Source organism: Cladophialophora bantiana (genome assembly GCF_000835475.1).
Source record: "Cladophialophora bantiana CBS 173.52 unplaced genomic scaffold supercont1.8, whole genome shotgun sequence".
In the NCBI taxonomy this organism is placed as follows: domain Eukaryota; kingdom Fungi; phylum Ascomycota; class Eurotiomycetes; order Chaetothyriales; family Herpotrichiellaceae; genus Cladophialophora; species Cladophialophora bantiana.
Window position 1 is genome coordinate 1,019,953 of NW_015971582.1, and position 23,252 is coordinate 1,043,204.

At 52.2% G+C, this 23,252-nt stretch overlaps 7 protein-coding genes across 7 annotated transcripts; 3 read left to right on the plus strand and 4 right to left on the minus strand.

Moving 5' to 3' along the window:
* Positions 1 to 677: 677 nt before the first annotated feature.
* Z519_06021 (uncharacterized protein) lies at positions 678 to 2,278 on the minus strand (the record flags this gene model as incomplete). The annotated part of the gene is made up of 3 exons (XM_016763761.1): positions 678 to 776; positions 840 to 1,922; positions 2,006 to 2,278. The coding sequence occupies 3 exons, from the start codon at positions 2,276 to 2,278 to the stop codon at positions 678 to 680; spliced, it is 1,455 nt and encodes a 484-aa protein (XP_016620085.1).
* A 1,284-nt stretch (positions 2,279 to 3,562) lies between these two features.
* On the plus strand, positions 3,563 to 7,138 carry Z519_06022 (uncharacterized protein; the record flags this gene model as incomplete). The annotated part of the gene is made up of 1 exon (XM_016763762.1): positions 3,563 to 7,138. One exon carries the CDS (start codon positions 3,563 to 3,565, stop codon positions 7,136 to 7,138), a length of 3,576 nt encoding a protein of 1,191 aa, XP_016620086.1.
* Positions 7,139 to 8,548: 1,410 nt separating this feature from the next.
* On the minus strand, positions 8,549 to 9,805 carry Z519_06023 (uncharacterized protein; the record flags this gene model as incomplete). The annotated part of the gene is made up of 1 exon (XM_016763763.1): positions 8,549 to 9,805. One exon carries the CDS (start codon positions 9,803 to 9,805, stop codon positions 8,549 to 8,551), a length of 1,257 nt encoding a protein of 418 aa, XP_016620087.1.
* Positions 9,806 to 13,336: 3,531 nt separating this feature from the next.
* Z519_06024 (uncharacterized protein) lies at positions 13,337 to 14,230 on the minus strand (the record flags this gene model as incomplete). The annotated part of the gene is made up of 1 exon (XM_016763764.1): positions 13,337 to 14,230. One exon carries the CDS (start codon positions 14,228 to 14,230, stop codon positions 13,337 to 13,339), a length of 894 nt encoding a protein of 297 aa, XP_016620088.1.
* Positions 14,231 to 16,605: 2,375 nt separating this feature from the next.
* On the plus strand, positions 16,606 to 17,892 carry Z519_06025 (uncharacterized protein; the record flags this gene model as incomplete). The annotated part of the gene is made up of 1 exon (XM_016763765.1): positions 16,606 to 17,892. The coding sequence occupies one exon, from the start codon at positions 16,606 to 16,608 to the stop codon at positions 17,890 to 17,892; it is 1,287 nt and encodes a 428-aa protein (XP_016620089.1).
* A 914-nt stretch (positions 17,893 to 18,806) lies between these two features.
* On the plus strand, positions 18,807 to 20,141 carry Z519_06026 (uncharacterized protein; the record flags this gene model as incomplete). Its single annotated transcript, XM_016763766.1, has 3 exons — positions 18,807 to 19,284; positions 19,361 to 19,584; positions 19,650 to 20,141. The coding sequence occupies 3 exons, from the start codon at positions 18,807 to 18,809 to the stop codon at positions 20,139 to 20,141; spliced, it is 1,194 nt and encodes a 397-aa protein (XP_016620090.1).
* Positions 20,142 to 22,071: 1,930 nt separating this feature from the next.
* On the minus strand, positions 22,072 to 22,983 carry Z519_06027 (uncharacterized protein; the record flags this gene model as incomplete). The annotated part of the gene is made up of 1 exon (XM_016763767.1): positions 22,072 to 22,983. The coding sequence occupies one exon, from the start codon at positions 22,981 to 22,983 to the stop codon at positions 22,072 to 22,074; it is 912 nt and encodes a 303-aa protein (XP_016620091.1).
* Between the last annotated feature and the right edge of the window lie 269 nt (positions 22,984 to 23,252).

The following is a 23,252-nucleotide window of genomic DNA, read 5'->3' on the forward strand; positions in this document are numbered from 1 at the left end:
TTCCATCCACCCGAGCCATTCCCGCCCAGCAGGGTGAGGTTCCCAACATCATGCGATCGACTTCCACCACTGAAAACCTATCTCCAGCTCGACCTGAATCAAACTACCGCTTCTCTTGCCTGGTTCGCTTAATTTGCCCAGTCTTGCTGTTGGTCTAGCGGAACCGCTCAAACACACCATGAAGCAATTCACCAGAGGTGGCAAGTGGCAATGATGTAGATGGATCTGGGCTTTCATCACCTTTGGTACCAGCACGTATCAAGTACATTTTGCTGCAAAGAGCCTTCATGTCCGCTCGAGGGTTGAATTGTCGTCGCTGGCCGTCACAACTCCTTGGCCAGCACGAGTCTTGTCGGTGGTCCATGGACGAACGGAAGCCGCCGGAAAAACCCCAGACTGGGCCACATTTGCCTACGACTCGATGAGCCCACTCTCTTGCGAGAGGCAAGGAGGGGCCAGTGATAAGTTATGCCTGGCAGGTCCGAACTAACAGTAGGTGCGTCGTCAGCCCACTTCGGTGCAGAAGTGCCTCATAGCGTTACTCTGATTTGGTAGCTCACACCACTCAATCCATGCCTTCCGGGCTGACCCGCTTTAAAATGGAAGATGGAAGACTGAATAAGCATTTCTTCGGTTGGGATCTCTGTCCATCTCGCATTTGTACCACGAGCCTGTTCTTACGAAAAGTCGTCTGGGGTCCTAGCTGGGGACTGTGTGTCGGCCAGGCCTTGTGCCAAGTAGTCACGGACAACCGTGGATTCCAGGAGTTCTGTCTTCTGTACGAGGTAGGAAATTAGAACATGCGCTAGTAACAATGTGTAGTATGCGAAGTAACGTACCTCTCTCTCAAGCGTTTCATAAGCCCTGGTCAGGAGCTCCATCTCCAGGCCCCGAAGTTTCCCGATGGGCCGATATACCGACTCTCTGACCTGATCACTGCGAACAGTGCTGATATAGTAATCTTCACTTTCTGCGAGTTGTGATCCTTGAGCTTCAACCCTTTCTTGCACCATTATAGCGGCCCGCAGGACGAATATGTCTCGGAGGGGGTCTTGAAGCAAGGTGGACTGTAATGTGTCCGCGACAAGCGCCTTGTCTTTCCACAGAGCCTTCAGCTCCGCATCTCCGTCGATAGTCTGCTCCACTCGAAAATCTAGACCGTCTTCCTCGTTGATGCACGCCCACCAGACAAAGCTGCTCTCCCACCGTACCTGATCTGAGTCATCGACATAGATACGGACCCCTGGCGCTTCTTGCGCAAACCGGATCTTGGCCATTCGTAGAGGGTCGTCGGGTGGGATAGACAAACTGAGGAATATCTCCCTGGCACTGCTCACGTGCTCTTCCAGAAACCCATAAGAAAATATCATCTCGCATGCTCCGCCGCAACCGTACATTATGGTAATCTCATCTCCTTGTTGGACCATCCTGTCATCTCGGACAACGAGCAATATGGCGCCCGAGCCTTCATCCACCTCGAACCTGGCATTATATCGGCGGTCGGAGGCATGATTGGCCATGTCAATGACAGGGACCATGCCAACGCCAGCGTTGCGGGGCAGCTCCAGCGCACGAGAGCGATACATGGCATCTGCAAGTTTCCAATCTTCCAAGGTCAAGCAATCTGCACATTCACTCCACCAAATCTCTTGGCACCAGGGGATCTTTGCAGTTGCAGCTTTTAGATTGTCGAATTCCCGCTCCAGACTAATCAATTTCTGGTCCAGTGCTTCTGAGAGAGATGTGCCAATGAGGAGTTTCCTTTCCTCGGTGGTGTAGAATGTCGGGAGAAGGATCTCGTGCGGCAGCAGTTTGACATAGCCGGCGAAAGGATTATTAAACCCTAGCGCACGGCCCTGGGAGCTGGGGGTGTTGATCGTCATCTGGTAGATGAGAAACAATAGCACTGCCGTCCGGGGATTCTGGTTTTTAGGCCGAGAAGTCAGTGTGATGCAAAGATGACCTACCTGATGGATGCTTCAGATACACTGTTGTCAAGGCCTACCTGGGACAAGGAAGCTGCTGCCTCGATGAGTTCTTTCAGATTCTGATCTGCTTTTGCATATTGCTCAACTCGCTCTTTCGACAAGACCAGTTCGCCGGGGACAGCAACAAGTAGCTCTCCCGGACCATGGTCGCTCTTTGCGATCAAGCCACCCCCTTTGTCGTTGCCATCTTCTCTCATGATGTGCGGTTCGATTGAAGCTTGGAAGAGCTGGACATCGTTGAAATGAGCCCAAACAGGCAGGTCCTCCAGCGGGAGTGAGACCTGCCTCATATTCTGGTCCTGGAAATTTCAGTAGAACGTGACTTGGTTGTCAAGTGATGCTGTTGTTGGACATCGAAACGTTAATCTATGGTGCCCCAAAAGGTGTCGTCGGAAAATGCCGGAGATACTCTAACCTCAAAGCTTGACACACGGCGGAGCATAAGTGTCTCAGGTGCAACCATCAGTCGTACTAGCGAGCTGGGTACCTCTTTGGTACCTCTCGAGAAGTGCAGGCTCCAAAAGGCTCTCCAAGCTTCCCTCTGGTGACATCCTCGGTGACATCTCGTTCTCGAAATCGTCGATGTCGATCGGTACCGCTTTAGGTGGAAGATGTCCACCAACAGGCTACTTTTTCCCGAAATATCGACCTGATGTACCAAGAACGGACCCTGCCATGACGAACCTGTCGACCCAAGGCCTTTGGGTGTCCTTGATCAACCCCGCCAGAGAACGAGGATGTAGGTCCTTCGATCACTTGGTCGCTCTATCTGACGCCTATGTCATTCATGTATCTTGACGAGAGCCAGACTTGGCCGCCACCGCCGCGTTGCTGCTCCTCCCTTTTGGGTCATGGTGGGCTTAAGTTTGCCACGATTGAATCCCATTTCAGATCTTTTCCTGTGTGGAAACCCGGTGGGTGTGCGTAACTATTCGGAACGATGCCACCAGTGCCTTGTTAACTGACGGTGCTTGAATCCCCAGAGCCCAAAGCCGTGGGGTTGTCGCCACAAATTCACTTTGATATCCTATTCGCCATTGATATTCAAGCTAGGAGAGGAAGTCGGAACGGTTGCGGTAACGAAGCAAAAGTAAAAGACGTCAGTCGTCCCTCTATTTCTGATCATTTTGGAGAAACTGGGGGATCAACACAACCCATTCCCAACTTGGCTTCCCCATCTCTCGGCCCTTATGGATAGGTATAAGAGACTACTGCACCTCGGGGTCTCCGCCTTTCTCCGGCACAGCTGGTCAAAAGACACTAGCGACACCGCGGGACCGATCGCCAGATTTCTAATTGCACCCAGCAGTTCGGGTTCCGAGCCAGCCTTGTCTCCGCATAAGGGATGCAGCCTCGCCTTTAACTAATGAGGAAAGTTTTCCGATATCCAGCCTTGCCAACCCCGCATTTTCTAGACTCGTTTTTTCCCTCATGTGTTCTCAAAGCTCTTTAGGATTGGTCGACGAACTACCGAGTAGATAGGTGAGCTTCAAGTCATCCGATCAGGAAGTAATCATTCTTGTAACACCTCCCTTTCTGCATGTTCATGATATTAGCATTTGCCCCCCGAGAAGATGCAGTTGGTAAATGATGAAGAAGGAAGACGCCCGATGGAGAGGACTAATCTCATAGCATCTCCAGACAGCATTCAGTCGACTCCAGATTGGTGCAATCAGAAAATCTTCCAACGCAATCGCCTACCTCCTCGTTCCTACTATATTCCGGACACGGCCATGTGTTTGAACGGGAAATGGTCCTTCAATTACTCCCCGAGCCCTCAACAGGCGCCTGACTGTAAAATATTCAGCACGAATTCCCCATACGATCCAAAAAGGCAGGAGGTTTCCTGGGCCCCCATCAATGTTCCAGGCCATTGGCAATTGCAGGGTTATGGCAGACCTCATTACACAAATGTCGTCTACCCCTTTCCCGTCTGTCCACCTGATGCACCAACCGAGAATCCCACTGGAACGTATTGTCGAGATTTCGATCTCCCCCCCACATTCGACGAGTCTAGTCAGCTGAGAATGAGGTTTGACGGAGTCGACAGCGCCTTCTATCTGTGGCTGAATGGAGTGGAGATTGGCTATGCTCAAGGGAGTCGAAATCCGGCAGAATTCGATGTCACGAGGCATGTTGTGAGGGGCAAACCCAACCATGTCCTGGTCAAAGTTCTCCAATGGTGCTCCGGAAGCTATATCGAAGATCAAGATCAATGGTGGCTCTCTGGCATCTTTCGTGATGTGCATCTAATAGCATTTCCAGGTCGGACACGAATCGATGATTTTTTCATAAAGACGCATCTTGACGGAAAGTATGAGGACGCAAAATTGGACGTTGACCTGGATCTGGTGTTGGATGACGATTGCTTCCTATCCTTGATGCTTGGGGATGCCGAAGGCAGAACCGTCAACAGGGAGGAGCACATCCTCATTTCAGCAAGATCTACAAAATACTCACATTCGATCAATGTCTCGAATCCACGCAAATGGACTGCAGAGACACCCTATCTCTACAGGTTAGATATATGCCTTTGCTCAGTCAAAGATGGCACTACTCCGATTCATTCCGTCCACCACCGTGTTGGTTTTCGCTCCGTTGAGCTCAAAAATGGCAACATCTGCGTCAACGGAAAGGCCATCCTATTCCAAGGCTCGAATCGTCATGACAACCACCCGCACGTAGGCCGTGCGGTATCGCTCGACTGGGTTCGTCGCGACCTCCTGCTTATGAAGAAGCACAATATCAATGCAGTGCGATGTTCTCATTATCCCTCCCATCCTGGACTCCCTGGCCTGTGTGATGAATTGGGTTTGTGGGTCATTGACGAAGCAGATCTCGAATGCCATGGCTTTGCTACTGCAGCCGCTTTAGGGCTCGATCTTGACGGCCTGAGCTACGAGGAAAAGGTGCAACGTACTTCTAAAGATGCTGCAGATTACACCTCTGATAACGTCGAGTGGGAGTCTGCCTATCTTGATCGGATGCACCAGTTGGTTGAACGGGACAAGAATCATCCAAGTGTCATCATCTGGTCGTTGGGCAATGAAGCATTCTACGGCCGCAATCACGCTGCCATGTCCAAGTGGGCGAAGCAGCGTGATTCTGGCCGCTTGATACATTACGAACCAGACTGGCAAGCCAAGTCCACCGACATGATATCTCACATGTACACATCTCCTGCAGACTTAAAGAGGGAGGCAGAGTCCGACGGCGATGATTTCGAGAAACCCATCATCCTTTGTGAATATGCCCATGCAATGGGTAACGGCCCAGGGCTTTTGGATACGTACCGATCCCTATTCCGCTCTCACAGACGGCTTCAAGGAGGATTCGTCTGGGAATGGGCGAACCACGGACTCTGGAAAGAAGATGCCAACGGCAAAAAGTACTATGCTTATGGTGGCGACTTTGGAGATGTGCCAAACGATGGCACTTTCGTCATGGACGGCCTGTGTCACAGTGACCATACACCCACTCGGGGCTTGGTAGAACTGAAGAAGATATACGAGCCGATTGAGGTCATGCTTGACGGGACAGATCTCATTGTACGAAACCATTACAACTTCGTTGGATTGGAACATGTCAGAGCGGAGTACGACGTCCAAGCTTGTATGCAAGGGTTGGTCAATCCCGCCCCAATTTCGAACGATAATAGGGCTTCATCTGACGAACCCCCGAACAGGACCAAGCTCATTGCGGCCGGAGTACTGGCCATTCCCGCAGTCCCACCAGGCAAGGAAGGAAGAATCCGTCTTCCAGAGGATGTCTTCAAGAACAAAACTCCCCACGAATGCTGGCTCACGGTTTCATTCCGGCTGAAAAGGGACAAGCGATGGGCAAAGGCCGGCCATGTGATAGCGTGGTATCAGACTCAACTAAGCAAGCCCGCCACAAATCTCAAGTCATCCTTCACCAGCGTTCTCTCTTCCGAGCACGGAAGCAGAGCAGGGACAACTCCATCTCCCACTGCTTCCAGCGCGCCAGTGCTCACCGTCTCCACAACCCATCTGGTCTACAAAATCTCCAACTCCACAACCACCATCACCTTCGACCGCGTCCGCGGGCAGATCTCCTCGTTCACCCACAACTCCAACCCAGTCCTGTCCGACACCCGTGTTGAGAGCGACAATCCGGCCTCGCCCTCTCCCTTGCTCTCTCTGGATTTTTGGCGACCACCCACCGACAATGACGTTGCATGGCAGACGGGCGAATGGAAAAGATTCGGTCTGCATATGATGACAAGTCGGTTGAGGAGATTCAAGGTGAGCATGCAGCCGAGTTCGACGCCCTCGACAAGGATCAACCCGGATTCGGCGGACGAGATCGTGGAGGTTCCGGTGGTGACATTGAAAGCCGAGCATTCTCTCTCTCCACCAAGTCTGGCCTGGCATTTTGATGCTATTACTACCTACACTATCAGCACCGCTTCGACCGCCAGTCCCAGCAGTAGTAGCCACAACGACTACTCCTCGACCGCAGGTACGGAACCGCGACTGACGATGCAAATCCACACGCGCCTTATCCCGCATGGCTCGCACCCACGCAACCTGCCTCGGATCGGCCATTCCATCCAACTCGCACCTCAATACAAATACGTAAAATGGTTCGGCCGCGGGCCGTTGGAGTCCTATAATGACAAATACCTCTCTCAACAGGTGGGGATCTGGGAACGCAAAATCACCGACATGGCACAACACTACGAGGTGCCTCAGGAGAACGGGAACCGAAGTGAAGTTCGGTGGTGCATGGTATCGACGGCCCCGTCAGAGGACGGTCCTCTCTTCGCAGAGGTTAGAGACGACAACGACGACAACGACGTCGCCGACGGGAAGGCAGGGCAAGGTCCTCCAGCAAGCGAGGTCGTCCCAGTCCCCATCCTCCGTGCAACGTACCTCCCAGCCCCCAATGTCGAGCAAGATCGTCCACACATGCAATTCTCCACGCAGCTCTACGATGCCGCCACCCTCGCCAACGCAAAGCACCCATGCGATCTGCTCGAGCAGGGCAAGAGGAGGAAAGGCGCCCTGTGGCGCCTTGACGCGGACGTCGCTGGCGTAGGCACCGCAGCGTGCGGGCCTGGAACAGAGGAGAAGGACCAGGTGCTGTGCCGTGAGATGGAGTGGACTTTGGTTCTGCAAGTTCTGTGAACGAGGATACTATCAATTTGGGCTCTATCAATCTGAGCCGCTATTGGGGGGGAGGGGAAGCGGAAAAAGGAAAAGAGACAGAGAGAGGAGCCCAGAGGAGAAATGATTCCGTACCTAGCTGGTATCAAATCTTCAATGTGGCTCTCCTCCTCCACCTCCTTCTTCCTAACCCAAAACGTGAGAGAAAAGATCGGTACGGAGAACATACACAGTGCAGAGAAGCACCCCCAAATAGGGAGCAATGTCCGAGCGAGGACCTCGTACCCCGTACTGCCCGTACTACGCGGGTGCTACGCAGTACGTAAGTACTAGGTTTGTACAGTACAGTAGATACCGGTTGTCGGTTAGTGAAATGGTTCGAGGAAGCGAAGGCCGATCGCCTGTGGTTTAAGATTGGGGTCGTTTCGTTTTCCATTTCTTCTTTTGGATAGAACGAAATCGGTGAAAACTGCGCCGCCGTCCTCAGGCGCATGCAGGCTTCTCCTTTATCTTGTTAACGGCGAAGCAGGACGGAGGCAGTACCTAATATGGAGCGGCCAGAGCGGCTTCTGGAATCTGGACCTCCTCGCACAGGTACCGGGGTACAGAGTTGATATCGAGACCCCCGTGTTCCCGTTGTACATGATACGTGTGACACTGGTTGCTAGTTGCGAGCATGACATCCCCTCTATTGATATTGTACACTATTGCTACGTCTAGACAAGCATGTTGGACAATGGGACACACAGGACGCATGGCGCCAAATCCGACCTCGAGAGAGTTTCTTTTCCAAATTCGAGTCTTCAACATCAGGCCGACCCGTTCTTCAAAGCATCCACTTCATCCGCATATCATAACCCAGGTCCATGCAAGTAGTAAAATGACACTGCAGCTGCTCCAAACTTGGCCAGATCGAGGTTGGTCCCACAGTTATATCTCGAGCCTGAATGGAAATGACCAGATAAGCATACAACTTTTGATATTTCCACAGGTGCCAGAGCCTTACTTATTTCCGTTCCATATCCGATGGGAGAATCTTCAAGATGGAGCCGGAGCTGATGAAGTCGGCGGTTTCCGACCGATAGAAGACCCAGAACTGGACCAAAATTGTCGCTGTGGCACGTTCCACTCCACATGCTCTTCAGATCTGTTTTTCTGATATGCCAAGTGTCCAACAAGACTTCGTCTGCCACTGTAGATCCTGAAGGCTCCACCACGCTCTAATCTAGCAATGAAAAACGCGTAAGGAAAACCAGACGTCAACGCCGGGTATGATATGCGATATGAAAGCAAGTAGATCGTAACATGTACAAGGAGGTATGGTTTGGATAGTTTGCTTAGTTGGAGATGACATAGGTTGCAGTGCCCGATATAACCGCGACCTACAACAAAAGTCAGCCTTGCGTGGCAATAGCCAGTGGGGAGGGAAATTTAACTTACAGTGCATCCTTGTGAGTTGCATCCGCTAGCACCGCAGTATTGACCGTTGGAGTATTTGCAAGATCCAGACAAGTTACCCTTCAACTCAACAGTACCTTGATACTGGGTATTGGTCGTTGGGGAATTTTGGAAGATTGATAACCAGGTCACACCTCCTTTGGCACCTACGCCAAAGTTGATGGGGGCGTAGTTACCAATATTTTGGCCAGGCGATCCCCATTGGCAGCCTTGAGCGGCAGACACTCCGATAGGATTCAAGTAATACTGGGCAGAGGTCGATTGTCCTTGCCATTCATAGTAGCTGGCAGCATCAGGAACGGTCAACTGTTCTGTTTCACCAGGTTGAAGTTCGACCGGAATGGTTTCGGACTCAGTCCCAGGGTAATCGGTACGGCAGATGGCGACAACACCGCCAGCGTTGTTGGTAGCTTGAACACCACCAACGCCGGTAATACAAAGGTTGTTGGAGAGACCAGGGTTGGTCAAGTGAAGTTTGCCGCCAGAGCAAGAGAGGCCGCCAACAGATTGACCAGTGGCGCCTTGAGTCGAAGGCCACTGGGATTTCTGGTAGCCAGGAGGGCAGGCATAGGAACACATCATTCCCTCTGTGCAAGTATCGCCCGACACACCAGTCACAATGTGGTTAACGAAGCCACCGGAAATGGTAACTGCTTGCAAGCCCGACCAGCCACCCATTCCAAGGTAGTCGAGAGCAATGGCACCGTACTGCGAGGGGAAAGTGCTGCAATCGAGTTGACCGTCCGGGAATGGTGCATTGATACCGGTGCCGCCAGAGGACACAGACGAAGATTGAGCAGGAGCAGAGCTGGAACTCGCAGATTCGCTTGGACTGGACCAATCTGACGAAGATGGTTTCTGGAAGAACTCTGCTGGTGCAGAGGAAGACGCAGGTGCCGACCAGGTAGTGGTCGAGGGAGCAGCGCTCGATTCCGTCGAAGTTGAAGGAGCCGAAGACCAGGTACTTGTTGGTGAAGCCTGGGAGCAAACGCCGGGATCTTGACCATCCACGAACTTCAATTCATGGTCCTCCAGACCCTCGCACACTTCTCCAGCTGAGAGCTCCTTGCCATTGAGCATATACACGTAGGCGGTTGGACCCGCTGTCCAAGCGGTCTCGGTGACATCCCGCTCCTTGTGCTCGTGCAAGCGTCCATGTTTGTGGACATGAGGTTGGGCAACAGTGGCCGTGGCAGCGACTGCCGTCAAGGCAATCGAGGAGAATCTCATGTCGACTGCGTTGGGATTGTCGAAACGAGTGTACGCAACAGTCTCTCAAAGACTAGCAATAGGGGAAATTGTCAACGAGTGTATAGGTTATGTCCGACTGCAAAAGACGAATCTATGTGATAAGCACGACCCGCGTGTTAGCTCTTTGTCTGATTCCAATGTTTGCAGAGAATGAATTTGCCAATGAAAGAGGCGAAGAAAGCAAGGGATGTTCGAGGCCGCTTGCAGGGTCAGGAGGGCATACAAAGCCAGAGACTCATATGATCAGTGCTGGAATGTTGGGCACGGAGGCTCGAGTGCCAGCTGGGCTTTTCGGTAGGGATGGAGGACAGGGAGGAAGTTGGCGTCTAGGTCAAGGGATCTGTACAAAGGAGTGAACGAGAGAAATGTCTCTCTGGTAATGAACGTGGGCCAACTGAGGGCGAGCGGGAGAAAGATGAAGAGGATAGAGAGATGGACAGTGGTGGTGGACGCAAGAGAGAATGCAGTGTTCAGTTTGGTGTGCAATGGAATATGCAGGTTGGGAAAGAAATGGGAAAGGGGAGACGACCGACGCAATTCTGGGCACCGGCATCTCTTTGGGTGATTCCTTTGTGTCTGGGGGTGGCCCAGTGGCCGTTCAGGAACAGGTAAAGCCTGGAGCGCACCCATGCACCCGTCCCCTGCTGGGGGTTGACACCAAGAGGCGCCCCTGCTGGTCAATGGCCTGGCTGCACCACAAAGAAATTGCAGCTCCACTAGGAGGCGCCCTCGATCGCCCGCTAACAAAGCTGGCTGCTTTCCCAAGGTAACTGTCCCTTGTCCCAGATCGCAGCCCCGTCTGTCATTGGCTTGGGCCTTGTTCAGACAGACGAATCTGAGAACAAAGCGATAACCGTCGAGAGGCCGACAACAACCGCCCACGCACCGTCGCTGCTGGCCTTTGGTTATCCTGGACTCTCGCTGAACGGAGTGACCAAGCGAGAGTGGTGATAAGGTATCAATCGACACGACTTGATTGCGGAGGTGACCAGGAAGCTAATCATCTCCTTAGAGACACTGCTAAGCTCCTCCGCATCCCAAAACATAGCCCACTGATAGAGGCCACGCAACCTCTACCAGTCCTCATACGCATGCAGTTCACTCGCTTACCGGATCCCAAATTTCCCATTCGCACACAACAAGAAATGGCCGTTGCAGCCAGCAAGGAGCAGCGTAGCCGCGCATCTCTCTACTTGCAGCGACTTGAATTGAAGCACAAAATATCCGCAGAGAGGCTGGCTGCTCGTTCACCAAGGGAGCCGCCGAGGGTGTTAAGATCACAAACCAGGACGTTTGATTTCGTCTATGTAGGTACGTGAGATCAGGATCGTTTCTCTCAAATGTTGATTCGTTTGCTACTCTTCCATATAGCAACGCGACCAAATCATTCGTCATCCAGCTGGAATGAAGTGACCCGCAGAATGGGCCCAATGGACATGGGAGCTCCCTTGAGCCATTCTTCAAGCTCTGATCTCGAGCAGACCCAATTCAAGGCTTCTCCTGCGCGAACAAGACAACGCAACCATCTTCGTGCACCATGACTTGGTTACTATTGACCGAGCTGTGCTACCCACCGGCAACAAGGAAGCAAATTCCCTGTGAGGCTTGAGCGACGCAGCCGGTTCTCGCCAAAATCAAAAGGTACCACCAATTGATGTTTGCTCCAAGATGCCGCAATCAGATTGCTTGCTACGGGGTTGACCACGCGGATGGCAGTGGAGGACGCAATACAACCTCCCATCTCCACATTTGATCTCTTTGACGAACGGACTTGAAGCGGAATGGATTGGTATGAGTTGGGGCTTGCTGAGAGCATGCCTCCTGCTGGGACATATACTGACGACGTAGCTGCATCCTTTCGGACTCAGAAATCACCGTAGCCATCGATATCTATTCATACTACCCCGTACAAGTCCTCCGGACTTGGTAGATCAAGCAGTGCGCCACGGCCACAATGGTCTACCTACTTACGAATCCCCCAAGCCACGAGTCCGCGACCCGTTGTATCGTGGCTTTCGGTAAAGATTTTGTTTCTGGAACCAGTGGGGAGAGAGGGGGACCCTCTGAGAAAAGCGGCCTGTCCCCGAGTGTTTAGGTCAAACAGCGCCTCGAACTCTGGTCTAAGGAGGTCACTCACCAGCCTACTAAATTTAAACAAAGATTTGGCGGCGTCGGTCCTCATCGATTGTCACCCAACCACAACCGCCGAGTGGCACAGCCTTATCCGACTCCTCTCAAAGGGGCTCCAACCGCCATCTTGCTTGTCCTGTTTCACCCTTCCAGCACTTGCATGGTCCTGCAATCTTGGACACCGATGCAAGCACTTTAGCCTTTTGGATCCCGGAAAAAGTGTCACCGTCGCGCACGAGCATGGGAGGACCCAGCAAAGAAAAGATGGGGGCTGGGGAATTGGAAAGGGGCGTATGATGCCAAAAGCCAAGACCACCAAGCGAGAGATGACTTGCAGCACGAGCAGCGCCAGCAGCAACAAATCTTCCGAGCCACACGGTTTTCTCGCCTCTTGCGCCCCTGGCTGACGCTGACAGATGATGTCCACCAACGTACTTTGAAGACGACTACGAACTACCGAGTGCTCTGTACTCTCCCAATAATGAATCATAGAATGCCTCCAACGCATTTTCCTGACCCAACCCATGACACTAGGTTCAGAGAAACGAACAGATCGAGGCGGGTCTGTCTGCTCTGTCCAGCACCGCTGGACGGATAGGTGAGAAGAAACTCTTGCGCTAAGTCATGGGAAGTCGCACCAAGATAGTCCGTATTTTTGATCGCTGTCGAAGACGCTCAGGACTTTCCGGGTGAGGAGAGCTGCTGTGCATCGAGACATTGTCGGACAAGGTCGTCAAAAAGAGAGACAGACAGAGAGGCGGAGACGGAGATAGAGCGGTAGGGATGCTCATTGAATACACTCTGTCCCGTCAACTAAACTGGCTTAAAAGCGCCGCTTTGTGGTGACCTCGGGCTGTGCTCTCTCGTCTCTATGAATCCAGATTACATACATATAGCAATACAAATACAACAGTGCCTGTATGTAGGCAGAGTCGACACAGGATCGTATCACCACATAACAACCTCCCTCTTAGCTATGGTGCTCAAACGCTTGTCAACCCATCCGCCCAGCTTCTAAACACTGCTATCAAGAAGTGTTACGAGCGCTGTGCATTATTTGATATCTCGCGCGTGTGCCTTGCACAACAAGGAAGACACGCTATCCTCCGTCGAATTCGAGCAAAACCGCAGCTGCCATTCTGGTCACAGTGGTGCCTCGTCCTTTTCCCCTCGATCTGGGCAATATCGCCGTGCAGGCGGGCCAGGCCTATCACCCACAAAGGACCAGTGTTTCTCGGATGACTCTGATCAAAATCAGGACTCTGACGCTCGTAAGTGCAGTAACGGTTAAACAACCTTTGGACAATGCACCGGATTTTCCGCAAAAAGGATGCAGAGTTGAGTGCTGTCCGCCCTTATGATACATGGATGCTGCGTTTATTATTTCCTCTCGTAGCTGGTTGAAGATATCGCGAGCACCACAACGAAACTCGCGATGATGAGCGAACCCGTGACAAAAGACACGGCAAAAATGCTTCCGCGACTCGCTGGAAACTTGCCGCGTATAATCCAGTACTGGGCCTCGAAGTAGCGATGGAAGCCGATAAACAAGATGACAATGGAGATGCCAATGAATGTCGCTCCCAGCGGCTTTCCAACATGACGCAGTTTCGTGGCAGCGACATCGTTGAAAGCATCAGTTTCAACGCCTATCTCGCCCGAATAGTCATTAGAGGTTGCAGGTCCGCCAACATCGCGCGGCGGGAGGAGAAGCAGTTGGTCCAGGAGAGTAGGGCCTAAAGTAGGTATCGGCGGCGGCGTACTAGCAACTGATGCGGCAATCTGTTGAAGAAAGGGTAGGAGCTCGTCTGGCAAGGAGTGCCCGACGAGCGGTGAAAGAGGCAGCGTCTGGCGGACGCTGAGAGACTCGCTGCGACTCTGAATGGCGGTGTTGAGGCGAAAGAGCTGGGTGATGGCAATGCCGATGCTCGCAAATGCTAGGCTGGTCCGCAGCCAGGCGAGGAAGGTTCTCTCGAGGGCGAGATGGTCCCGGGCCACGGATCCCTTATTCTCCAGTGTTACCGAACCATATTTTTCCGGAATCTTCTTCAACCACGCTGGCGTCCAAGCGTGTTTAGGCTCTTGCTGTGCACAATCTTGTTCCTCTTCCTGACCGGAACCTGCGAGAGTCGTCGGGCTGAGAGTTGAAGACCCGACAGTGTTGGGAGTAATCCTTTCTTCGGTGGCGTTATACCGACGATCTGACTGTCCGTCGGCCGTTCGAATGGGAATGATCTCATCCGACTCGCTTGGGTTTCGACGATAGGACGACATGGGAGGTTGGGAGGGGGCTTTGGTGTTCTCGGAAAAGCGAACGCTAGACTGCCGCCTTGGAGGACGAGGTTGCGCTGAAGACACTGGAGTTATATCTGAAGAGGTGGAAAGGGATTCGGGATTGCCACTGCGGTCGTGATTGTGCGACTCCATAGCATCATAGCTTGATCGAAAAACGTATAATGTCCGCAGCCCTGAAAACGAAAAGGGTCATGTCAAGAGTTGGATGGGGACGCCGGTTAGCGATCCTTGAATTTGAGAGTCTGATAGCATTCGGGGCTGAGAGACATCAGGTCGGCAGGAAATAAGATGCAATGATTGGAGGTATGCAGTTCCAAAAAAGAAGAAGTGGCTACGACCGAAGCTCAGAACAGCAAATAGGCGTCGATCATGGAGTCTTGGAGGTAGCGGTGAAGCCGATCGAGAAAGGATACTTCAGGTCTGTTGGGAAGATGGCGCAAGCTGCAGGAATTGTGCCAGAATCCAAGGTATGGCGTGATTTAGGGAGCACGGCATCGACTTTGTAAATCGCATCGAAAACATGCTGTAGAGGTCGAGACCCGAAGAGACAAAGATGCCCTTGTATAGCCGCCATCTCATGCTGCCTAACCGAGAAGCTGCGGCCCAGGTTGTTTTAGGCGACGCGTGACCGTGCGGATGAGATCATTATTGGGATGGCAAGGCTAGTGGGCGACGCGCCGCCCACTGAGGGATTCTCTTTTGGCGGGGAAGAAGCACGCGAGCTGTGCCCAGGCGAGCGGAGCAGAAAATTAAGTGGCTGCGTCTGACAAAGAATGGACTTCGTGTCTGATGTAACTCGCTGCGGAAGAGTACCCAGCGAAGTTTCGTCTGACCGCGCTGTTTTTTTTTCAGTCTGGCTCACTAGAATTGACATCTACTACAAGTAGGTATACTCAATACTCCATCAATCTCACAATACCGCAGAATGACATCCTTTGATAAAATCCTAGGCTCAACAAAGCAGAAGGATCAACAAAGTTTATCCCTCTCCCAATGCTCTCAAGGCTGCTGAAGACGGACTAGCCGGTGACCTTGGGTCTCTTCTTGGATGCGGTCATGAATTTTCCTGGGACAAATTGAAAGGTTTGGTCGTGCTTGCGACACAGTCCATATCTTTAGCGACTCTACAGGTGTTGATTGATCATGGATGGGACATCGATATGCCGGAAAGTTATTTGGCTCCGCTGTTCCTGGGGTAAGCTTGTGCCTGCAAGGGACATGATTACAAGCTGAGTGATCTGGGTATGCTATCCAACAGGGTGCCGCGACGAGGTTGTCCGTTGGTTTCTTAACCTGGCGCTGACCCTAATGCGTATGCCGGAAAATATAAAAGCACACCACTTTCTCGTGGTGTTCAGTTCGCCTCGATTGATACCGTCCGGTGACTCGTTGATCATGGTGACGACGCGACAAAAGGGGAATTGGTCACCCACATCTGCAAAAGGGACCAAAATGATCCAGCGACTCTGCCAATATTGACCCTGCTTCACGAGAGAGGTGCCCTCCTCGACCATGCGCTTTCCGAAACGTTACCCGACCTTATTGACGTGATTATGTTCCATAGAACCGCTTTATGGACTTGTAGAAATGCTGCAGTAGTGCAATTTCTGCGACAACATAGTGCGAGACCAGAGAGAAAGCCAATCGTTTCACATCGTTTACCGCCGGATATAGCAAGAGAATACGGGCACCTGGAGATTGTTGATGTGTTGGAAAGCTCCGTAATGTTTTGCTCAGTGAAAGATTTGGCTTTCGAAAAAGACAAGACACGTACCGGGTAAAGCTACGAAAATCACACGTTTCTATTAAGTTTGATTTCTAACGGAGGTCGCTTCTGGATCTTTCTCGGATATTTGAGATTCTACCGAGTACTTGGGGCGTACAGGGTCGTATTGCACGTACTAATAGTGTCGGAAACGTCATGCGAGCTTGAAAAGAAAAAGCGGACTGCGAGATCATCGAGCTGAGTGATATTGTCCAGAAACCGCCTTGTCCGAACACTGGTAAAAGTTGGCTGGGTTTCGTTACTGATTTTGCGTCTCCTCAATGTCGACGGCTCGGGAAAGAGAGATGTATCATAACCTAAATCCTCAATATGAGTAACTTGTATTCCACTGATAGTGGACGTCAAAATCGGTCTACATATATAAGTTACTCTGGGCTCTTGCACTTCTTTGAAGGGTTTCAAAGGTGGCTCGCGGGGTAGCTCCGGACAGGGGCATCTCCTAAGCAACCGGTGGCGGGCAAAGCAGTTTCCGGCATTCACGCCACCTACGAAAACTGCCCTTCTTACGATGGATTGCTTCGGAGAACAACAGACTTGGATACCACTTTCAACATAGAGTCTTAGCACCATGGCATCCGAACAAACGACCAAACACAGCAATGCCGATGGAAATGCTGATAACCAAAATGGAAAGCTGTCTCATACAATCCCCAAGTTGATTCCTGGGTCTCGAAGAAAATCATCTCAGCAGCCTGCACTGTCAGAACCTGCTCCCAAGACACCTGCATTACCTCCCCCTCCATCGATCGAATCTGTGCATTTCACGACGCCAGTCAAGCGGATTCTGTCGCCCTCGGATCATGAGAAGTTCCTAGCCTCGCCGACGTACGTGCTGGTGCTGGCATGGATCTTCACCCTGGCCGACTGTGTCCGCGGTCGTCGAATTTCCTCGCTCGACTCTCGATGTTTGTCGACCACCATCAAGAAACTTGACACGGTCCTCGACATCTTGGAAAGAATGGTAAAACAATATCCTCCTCTCGACACGGGATCGAGATTTGGCAACCCGGTCTTTCGCAGTCTGCACAAAGCCATTGTAAGAGATGTGGACAGGATGCACAAGGAAGTCCTGGGGCTGCACAATGAGGATGCCATCAAAGAGATCTCTGTCTATCTGATCAATTCATTTGGTTCCGAGGAGCGACTGGATTATGGGTCTGGACACGAACTGAATTTTATGATGTGGTTGTTGTGTCTGTACCAGCTGAAGCAGATCGAACGAGAAGACTTACCTGCGATTGTAATGCACACTTTCATCCGATATCTCAACCTTATGCGCAAGATCCAGAGCACATACTATCTAGAACCTGCTGGGAGCCACGGCGTTTGGGGCCTCGACGACTACCAGTTCTTGCCCTTTTTGTTCGGTGCAAGCCAGCTAGTCGGGCATGCCTACATCACGCCCAGGTCGATCCACAACAACGTTGTCCTGGATGAGGAAGGTGATGACTACATCTACCTCAACCAAGTGCGGTGGGTCGACAGCGTCAAGACTGTCAAGGGATTGCGTTGGCATAGCCCTATGCTAGACGACATCTCAGGTGCAAAGAGCTGGCAAAAAGTGGAAGACGGCATGCGGAAAATGTTCGTCAAGGAAGTCCTGGGCAAATTGCCCATCATGCAGCACTTCCTTTTTGGGGGTCTAATACCGGGCACTGAGGACATGGGCCAACTGGACGAAGAGACACTTCGGGCGCAGGCGGAGAGAATGCAGCATGTGAAGGACTTCGGACACGAACCTGACTACTGGGGCGACTGCTGTGGGATCAAGGTGCCTAGCACGGTAGCAGCGGGAGAAGAGATGAGGAAGCGCATGGGCACATCGGGCGCGCTCCGTCCAATACCATTTGACTGAGAAGCACATGACGGTCAATAGCTTTCCATACTAATCGAATCGGCAGGGGAAGGCGGAAAAGCCTACTTGACTCTTTCAACCTGACCTGGGCGTGAAGGAAAGGAGTCGCCTTGCATCCTGCCGGACCATGAACATGCCACGGTCTGGTTGGGGACTGGGCGAATGAAGATTTGCGGCTACCAGGCAGCAGATGGCTGCCAACGCCGGTCTCCTCCACACTAGCGGCAGTGGGAGCCTTTGACCAGTTTTCGCCAAACCTTGTTGTATCTGAAGGCTGGTAGGCTCTCTTTCGGCACATTCTCTACGCCTGTCCCTCCAATTACGGGCGCAACTCGTGCGAATGCAAAGAGAAGTCCGGACTATCACAAGCAGGAGAAGGATGAGGGGCTGGAGTCTGCCTTGTGAGCCTGACAAGGCCCGGGTACCAGCGTGTGGTGATCCGCGTAGCCTCAACTTTCCATGCTTCAAATGTGCTAGTTATTGCAGTGCACGGTGGTTCCGACCTTTGCAAAGAGCTTCTTTCACACAATCATGGACACATGACTTTCAGCCTTGTCTGGTTTCCAATGCCTGTGTCCCACTTCCTCAGCAATGGCTTGAGGATTGGCATCCCAACTGAGGAGGGGTAGCAATCAAAGTGTCGACCTGACTGCTCTCTCACTTCCTTGACCACCACTTCACCTTTACTTCTTCCCCTTTTCGTTGTGAAGGGTCCTATCGGGCAGTGGCTTGCAGGTTCGTCAAGCTCTCCTAACCTAGAGCACATCTCGATTCTTTGGCACCTTAGTACCTTGCTCAACTGACCGCCCCCATCTGATCCCACGCTGTCCACCCTCGAATCAGTCCTCTCTGCTCCTCCATCGCAGTATCGTTGTCGCAAATAATCTCTCAACCAGGCGTGGATCTCGTTCAAGATGGGCAAGAAGTCGAACCGTCTCTTGGGTTTCACCACTCCTCCATCTCTGCCCATGCACCCATGGATCTATGTCAATGACCCGACGACCAGCACTCCCCATGTCTCCAGTCTCAAGGGCATCATTGGTGATTGCAGCATCTTGCACCACTCAAATGACGGAGACGACAACTTCGAGGCCCGGGAAAAGCTTGCTGCTACTCTTGACACGCTCAAAGACGACGCCTTTGGCGCCGGCCAGAACGTGATGCTAATCACCGAGAACCTTGCAGACTCCAAGACCACTGACAAGCTCGAGGCCGCTACCAAGATCCGCGAGCAGGCCATCAAGGGCGGACGCAACTTTGCCAGCGTGAACCTATATCTTCAAGATGGCACAAAGGAGAATGACAAGGCGAAATGGGGACCAAATCATCTTGAATTGGGTATCACGAATATGACGGTCAAGGAAGTTGCGCAAAAGATCTATAGCTGGCTGTGTACGCCTCTACCACCTCCAGTGCATCGTTTTCTACCTAGATTGACTCTGAACTTACTCTCTTCTCGAGGTTTCAGTCACCGTCTTCTCCCCGACCGAGCACGTCCATCTCATCCCGATTGCCAAACTCCAGGCAGTCGACAAACAGCACTTCGCCGACTACGAGTACTGCGCGATTGCTGATACCAAGAGCTACTCAAAGGATGCCAAGATCCAGTTTGTGGCTGTTATCGTCACGAAGCCCGTTGTCATCCCGAACACCCAGCGTCTACAATGGACTGTGGCGGACAAGTCTGGCTTGGTAAGTTTCATACGCCTCTCCAACCTGTGCCCTTCCAACCGCTGGCGCTGATGAGCCTTTCACAGGGAAATTTCTACTTCCAATACCGCGGCGACACTTCCCAATACACTTGGGACTGGGTCCTTGCCCTCAGACCAGGTGATATCAAAGCCCTTCCCCGCATGCCAATGGTTCAAGTCAAGGAATCCCGCCGCGTACGCATCGCCAAATTCCCACTCCGTGCTGCAGGCTCCGCGATCTCGGGAGTCGGCCTGGCCCTCAAGACCGTTGGCCATGGCGTCGCCAAGCTCGGTGACATCACTTCCATGGGGAAGTCCTCTGAGTGGGTCCCTTCGGGTGATGTTGTCGTCGCGAAGGACGGCAAGATGAAGAAGATCGACTGGTCAGCGAAATTCGAGAAAGAAAGCAAGGACAGAACGGCCAAGTTGAAGGCGGCCATGAAGAAAGAGACTCCGCCGAAGGAAAAGCACAGTGGGACGGAGAGTGACACGAGCACCCTGAGATGGAGCGAGTATGAGAATGAGAAGGCCATCATATCGGAGAAGGAGTTCTGCTAGGCTTTCGACGAGCACGAGGCGAGAATCCCCGTGGATGCTTCGATGGTTGAGGAGTTAGGTGAGAAAGGAGTTCCATGACTACTTCCAACGCGAAGGCCGGACAACCGTCGCTCTCGCTCTGTTTCATGCTTCGTGTAGTGTGGGCACCATGCAGACCTCTCCGCGGGGTTTCAATCTGATAGCGACTGCACAGCCGGATACACATCGAGTGTTGGACAGCCTGGCGGTAACAATACGCTGAGAACAGCCACAGTGAGGGGCGTTTGATTTGAGCTGGATGGTCAAGGAATAAGTAATTTAAGTAGGCTACACTGCAAGCTTCACAGTAGATGACGGAGAGACACATAATGGGGAGGGGCTTGATCTCGACCAAGAATCAAATCCCATCTAGTCGATTAGAAGTCCAGCGCCATGTCAGTGAGGTCTGTTAATCTCGTCATCACTCGGGCCTCTCCTCTTGTCTCGTCTTGATGCTTTTACATTCTGATGAATAGGTCCTCGGGCGTATTCGAAGGATCTAGACCAAACGTGCGGAAGAGAAAAGGGGAAAACGAAAAACGAAAAACGGGTAAAAAGGAATACAGTTAGGCAAAGAGGAAGTTCTGGCATGACTGGCGCCTGGAGTACATAAGACACTGCAGGACGTGGGCGTCCGGGTGCTCTACAGACGTCTCCGTACGAACCCGGTACACCTACCTGCACCCAGGTATTATTACGTGGCGAGGCGAGCCTCTTCCTCCCGACATGGCGACCTGCGCGGGGCCCGAACTCAGCCAGTATGTCACCAGGCTGGGACCTGGACTTGGACCTGGACCTGAAACCCAAAAAAATCTCAAGGTTGGAGCTGAATCATGAACTGGAAAGCTGAAAGCTAGGATTGCCTTTTAGGTTAGGGGGGCTGTGCACTTTCGTCTCGCATCGCATCGCCGTCCCCATCCGCGTCTGAATCCCTAAACTTACGTCGTTGGGTTGTGTAGAGGTAGAGGCATTACTCCGTACGATTAAGTATTCTTTTGTAGGTGTGTAGCTTCTCGAGGTCGACGTATTCCGCCCTGGTGGCACTAGTAGACATGTTTACGTACAAAATGTAGTAGCTATGTGGCAAACAGACCGTGGGCGCTCACTCTCGCAAGGGGGGACAAGAGGGAATGTACGCTACGCATCCCCAAAGACTTGCCAGCCCGAAATCGAAAAATCGAAGCGCCGACGAATGAGAGGGTGTAAGGGTAAACCCAGTGGCCGGATCGCATTATGGAAAGAATCGAGTTCCGCTCGACCTCAGACATCCGGGCAAATGTACGTGCATAGCACGTCGATGTGGGTGCTGTGGGTGGGAATGCTCCAAAGGCGAACTCATCACCAACGCGTGTAACAATAGTTCAGAAAATACTAGATACAGGTCAAAGTACCTCCAAAACTGACTAGAAGTACTGACTATAGCCTCCAGACATCTCCTACGGTAACCCTCCTCCCCAAGTCCTCTCAGCGCCGGGTCCTTATGTCATTAGCTCAAAACATCCTGATTTGAGTCAAAGTCCGTCCGCCGTTGTTCACTCATTCGCTTCGTTGATATCGTTGACCCACATTGTAACAATCATACATCAGAGACACTGATATCTCACAGTGTCAATAACAACCTGGAAGCCTTCGCCACACAAACTCAATGAATAACTAACCCACTAGGGGCTCACAAATGCCCGCTGGTTAGCATCTTGGCATTGCACTGCATTGCGGAAATTTGTATATCTCTTGACTGGAACAAGCTTGTAGACACTAGGTGTGTCGCCGTGCAGTTGATAGAGGAAAAGTGACCGATGCTCAGTTGCCTGCATCAATGCAAAGACCATGTAATGCCTTGTTCAGCCTTGCCTTGGGCTCAAAACGCCTGGGAAATGCCTTGCTGCAAAGATCAAGGAGGATTCTTATTGAATCAGTATCTTGGAGAGCTGTACCCATAGGCCGGAGCGCGTGTGACAATGTTGACCGGGCCGACTCCGTATGGGGTATAAGAATGGGGTGAGGGTGTTTTGATGCTCACAACCTGGGGTGGTGGAGATGGTGGGTAGGCGTAGGGCTCGGTCTTTGCTCTTCGAAACCCATGAGATGCTCGAGAGCCATATGAGCCGTATCCGGAATCGTGAAGATCGTTGTACTCGTACGCCGTGTAACTGGTGGGCGCCGGGGTATGCTTTCGGGTCGAAGAACGCGAGCTGCGCAAGCTGTCGAAACTGTCTTGGCTGTCTTGTCGTCGCCGACGGTAGACATTGGTGCTGCGTATCTCGACAGGAAGGCTCCTGCCCGACTCCTCCCGGCGATGACGTCGGTCATAGCTGTCCCCACGGTCATAATGGAGATCATCATCCACCAAGTAGATTCGTGCATGTCGTCGAGGGGAAGAATGGGCGTTCCGGGATCTGCGATCAGAAGGGGTATCGTCCGGCAGAGAGTCGCGGATGCTTTGCAGGTCCAGGTTTCGCTCTGCATGTTCTTGCAACCAAGCGTCATCTGCCTTTTTTCTAGAATGGCTGCTCCATTCCTTTTCTCGCAATGATGGAGGAGCCCACGGACTTATTCCATCACCAACATCAGCACTGGGGGGCAGTTCCTCGATGGATGCTTCATCATCTTCCCTAGAGTGTCTTCGCCTGCTGATTTCTTGTCCATACCGGCCTTTGCCATCTCGCCCTCGTGTTACCGTGCTGCCAGCTTCTTTGCAGGCACGGCAGTCGCCACTTCTGGGGTAGTGATATCTTTCCAGACCCTGGCAATGCGATGAGTGGCACTCGGCGGTAGTCTTATATTCGCATCCACATCCGTACGAGGTCTTCGTACGCACACACATGGCTTTGAGGGAGACTGAAGTCGTAATGTGAGGCTGGAGATGTGCTCTTGAATGACCGAGTGATGGTCGCCTGTGTTGCGTGGCGTGGAGCAGGTCAAATCTTTATGCACCGCTTGACCAGTTTTTACTGAGGTGGTGCAAGAGTATTGCTTCACAAAATCAGGTACAGAGGAAGGGTTCAGGTACGAAGGAAGCGGTGAGGCGTCTGGCAGACGTCCAGAACAAGTGCACACTCAATGTACACTGCAACTTGTAGGGCCCAAAAGAAG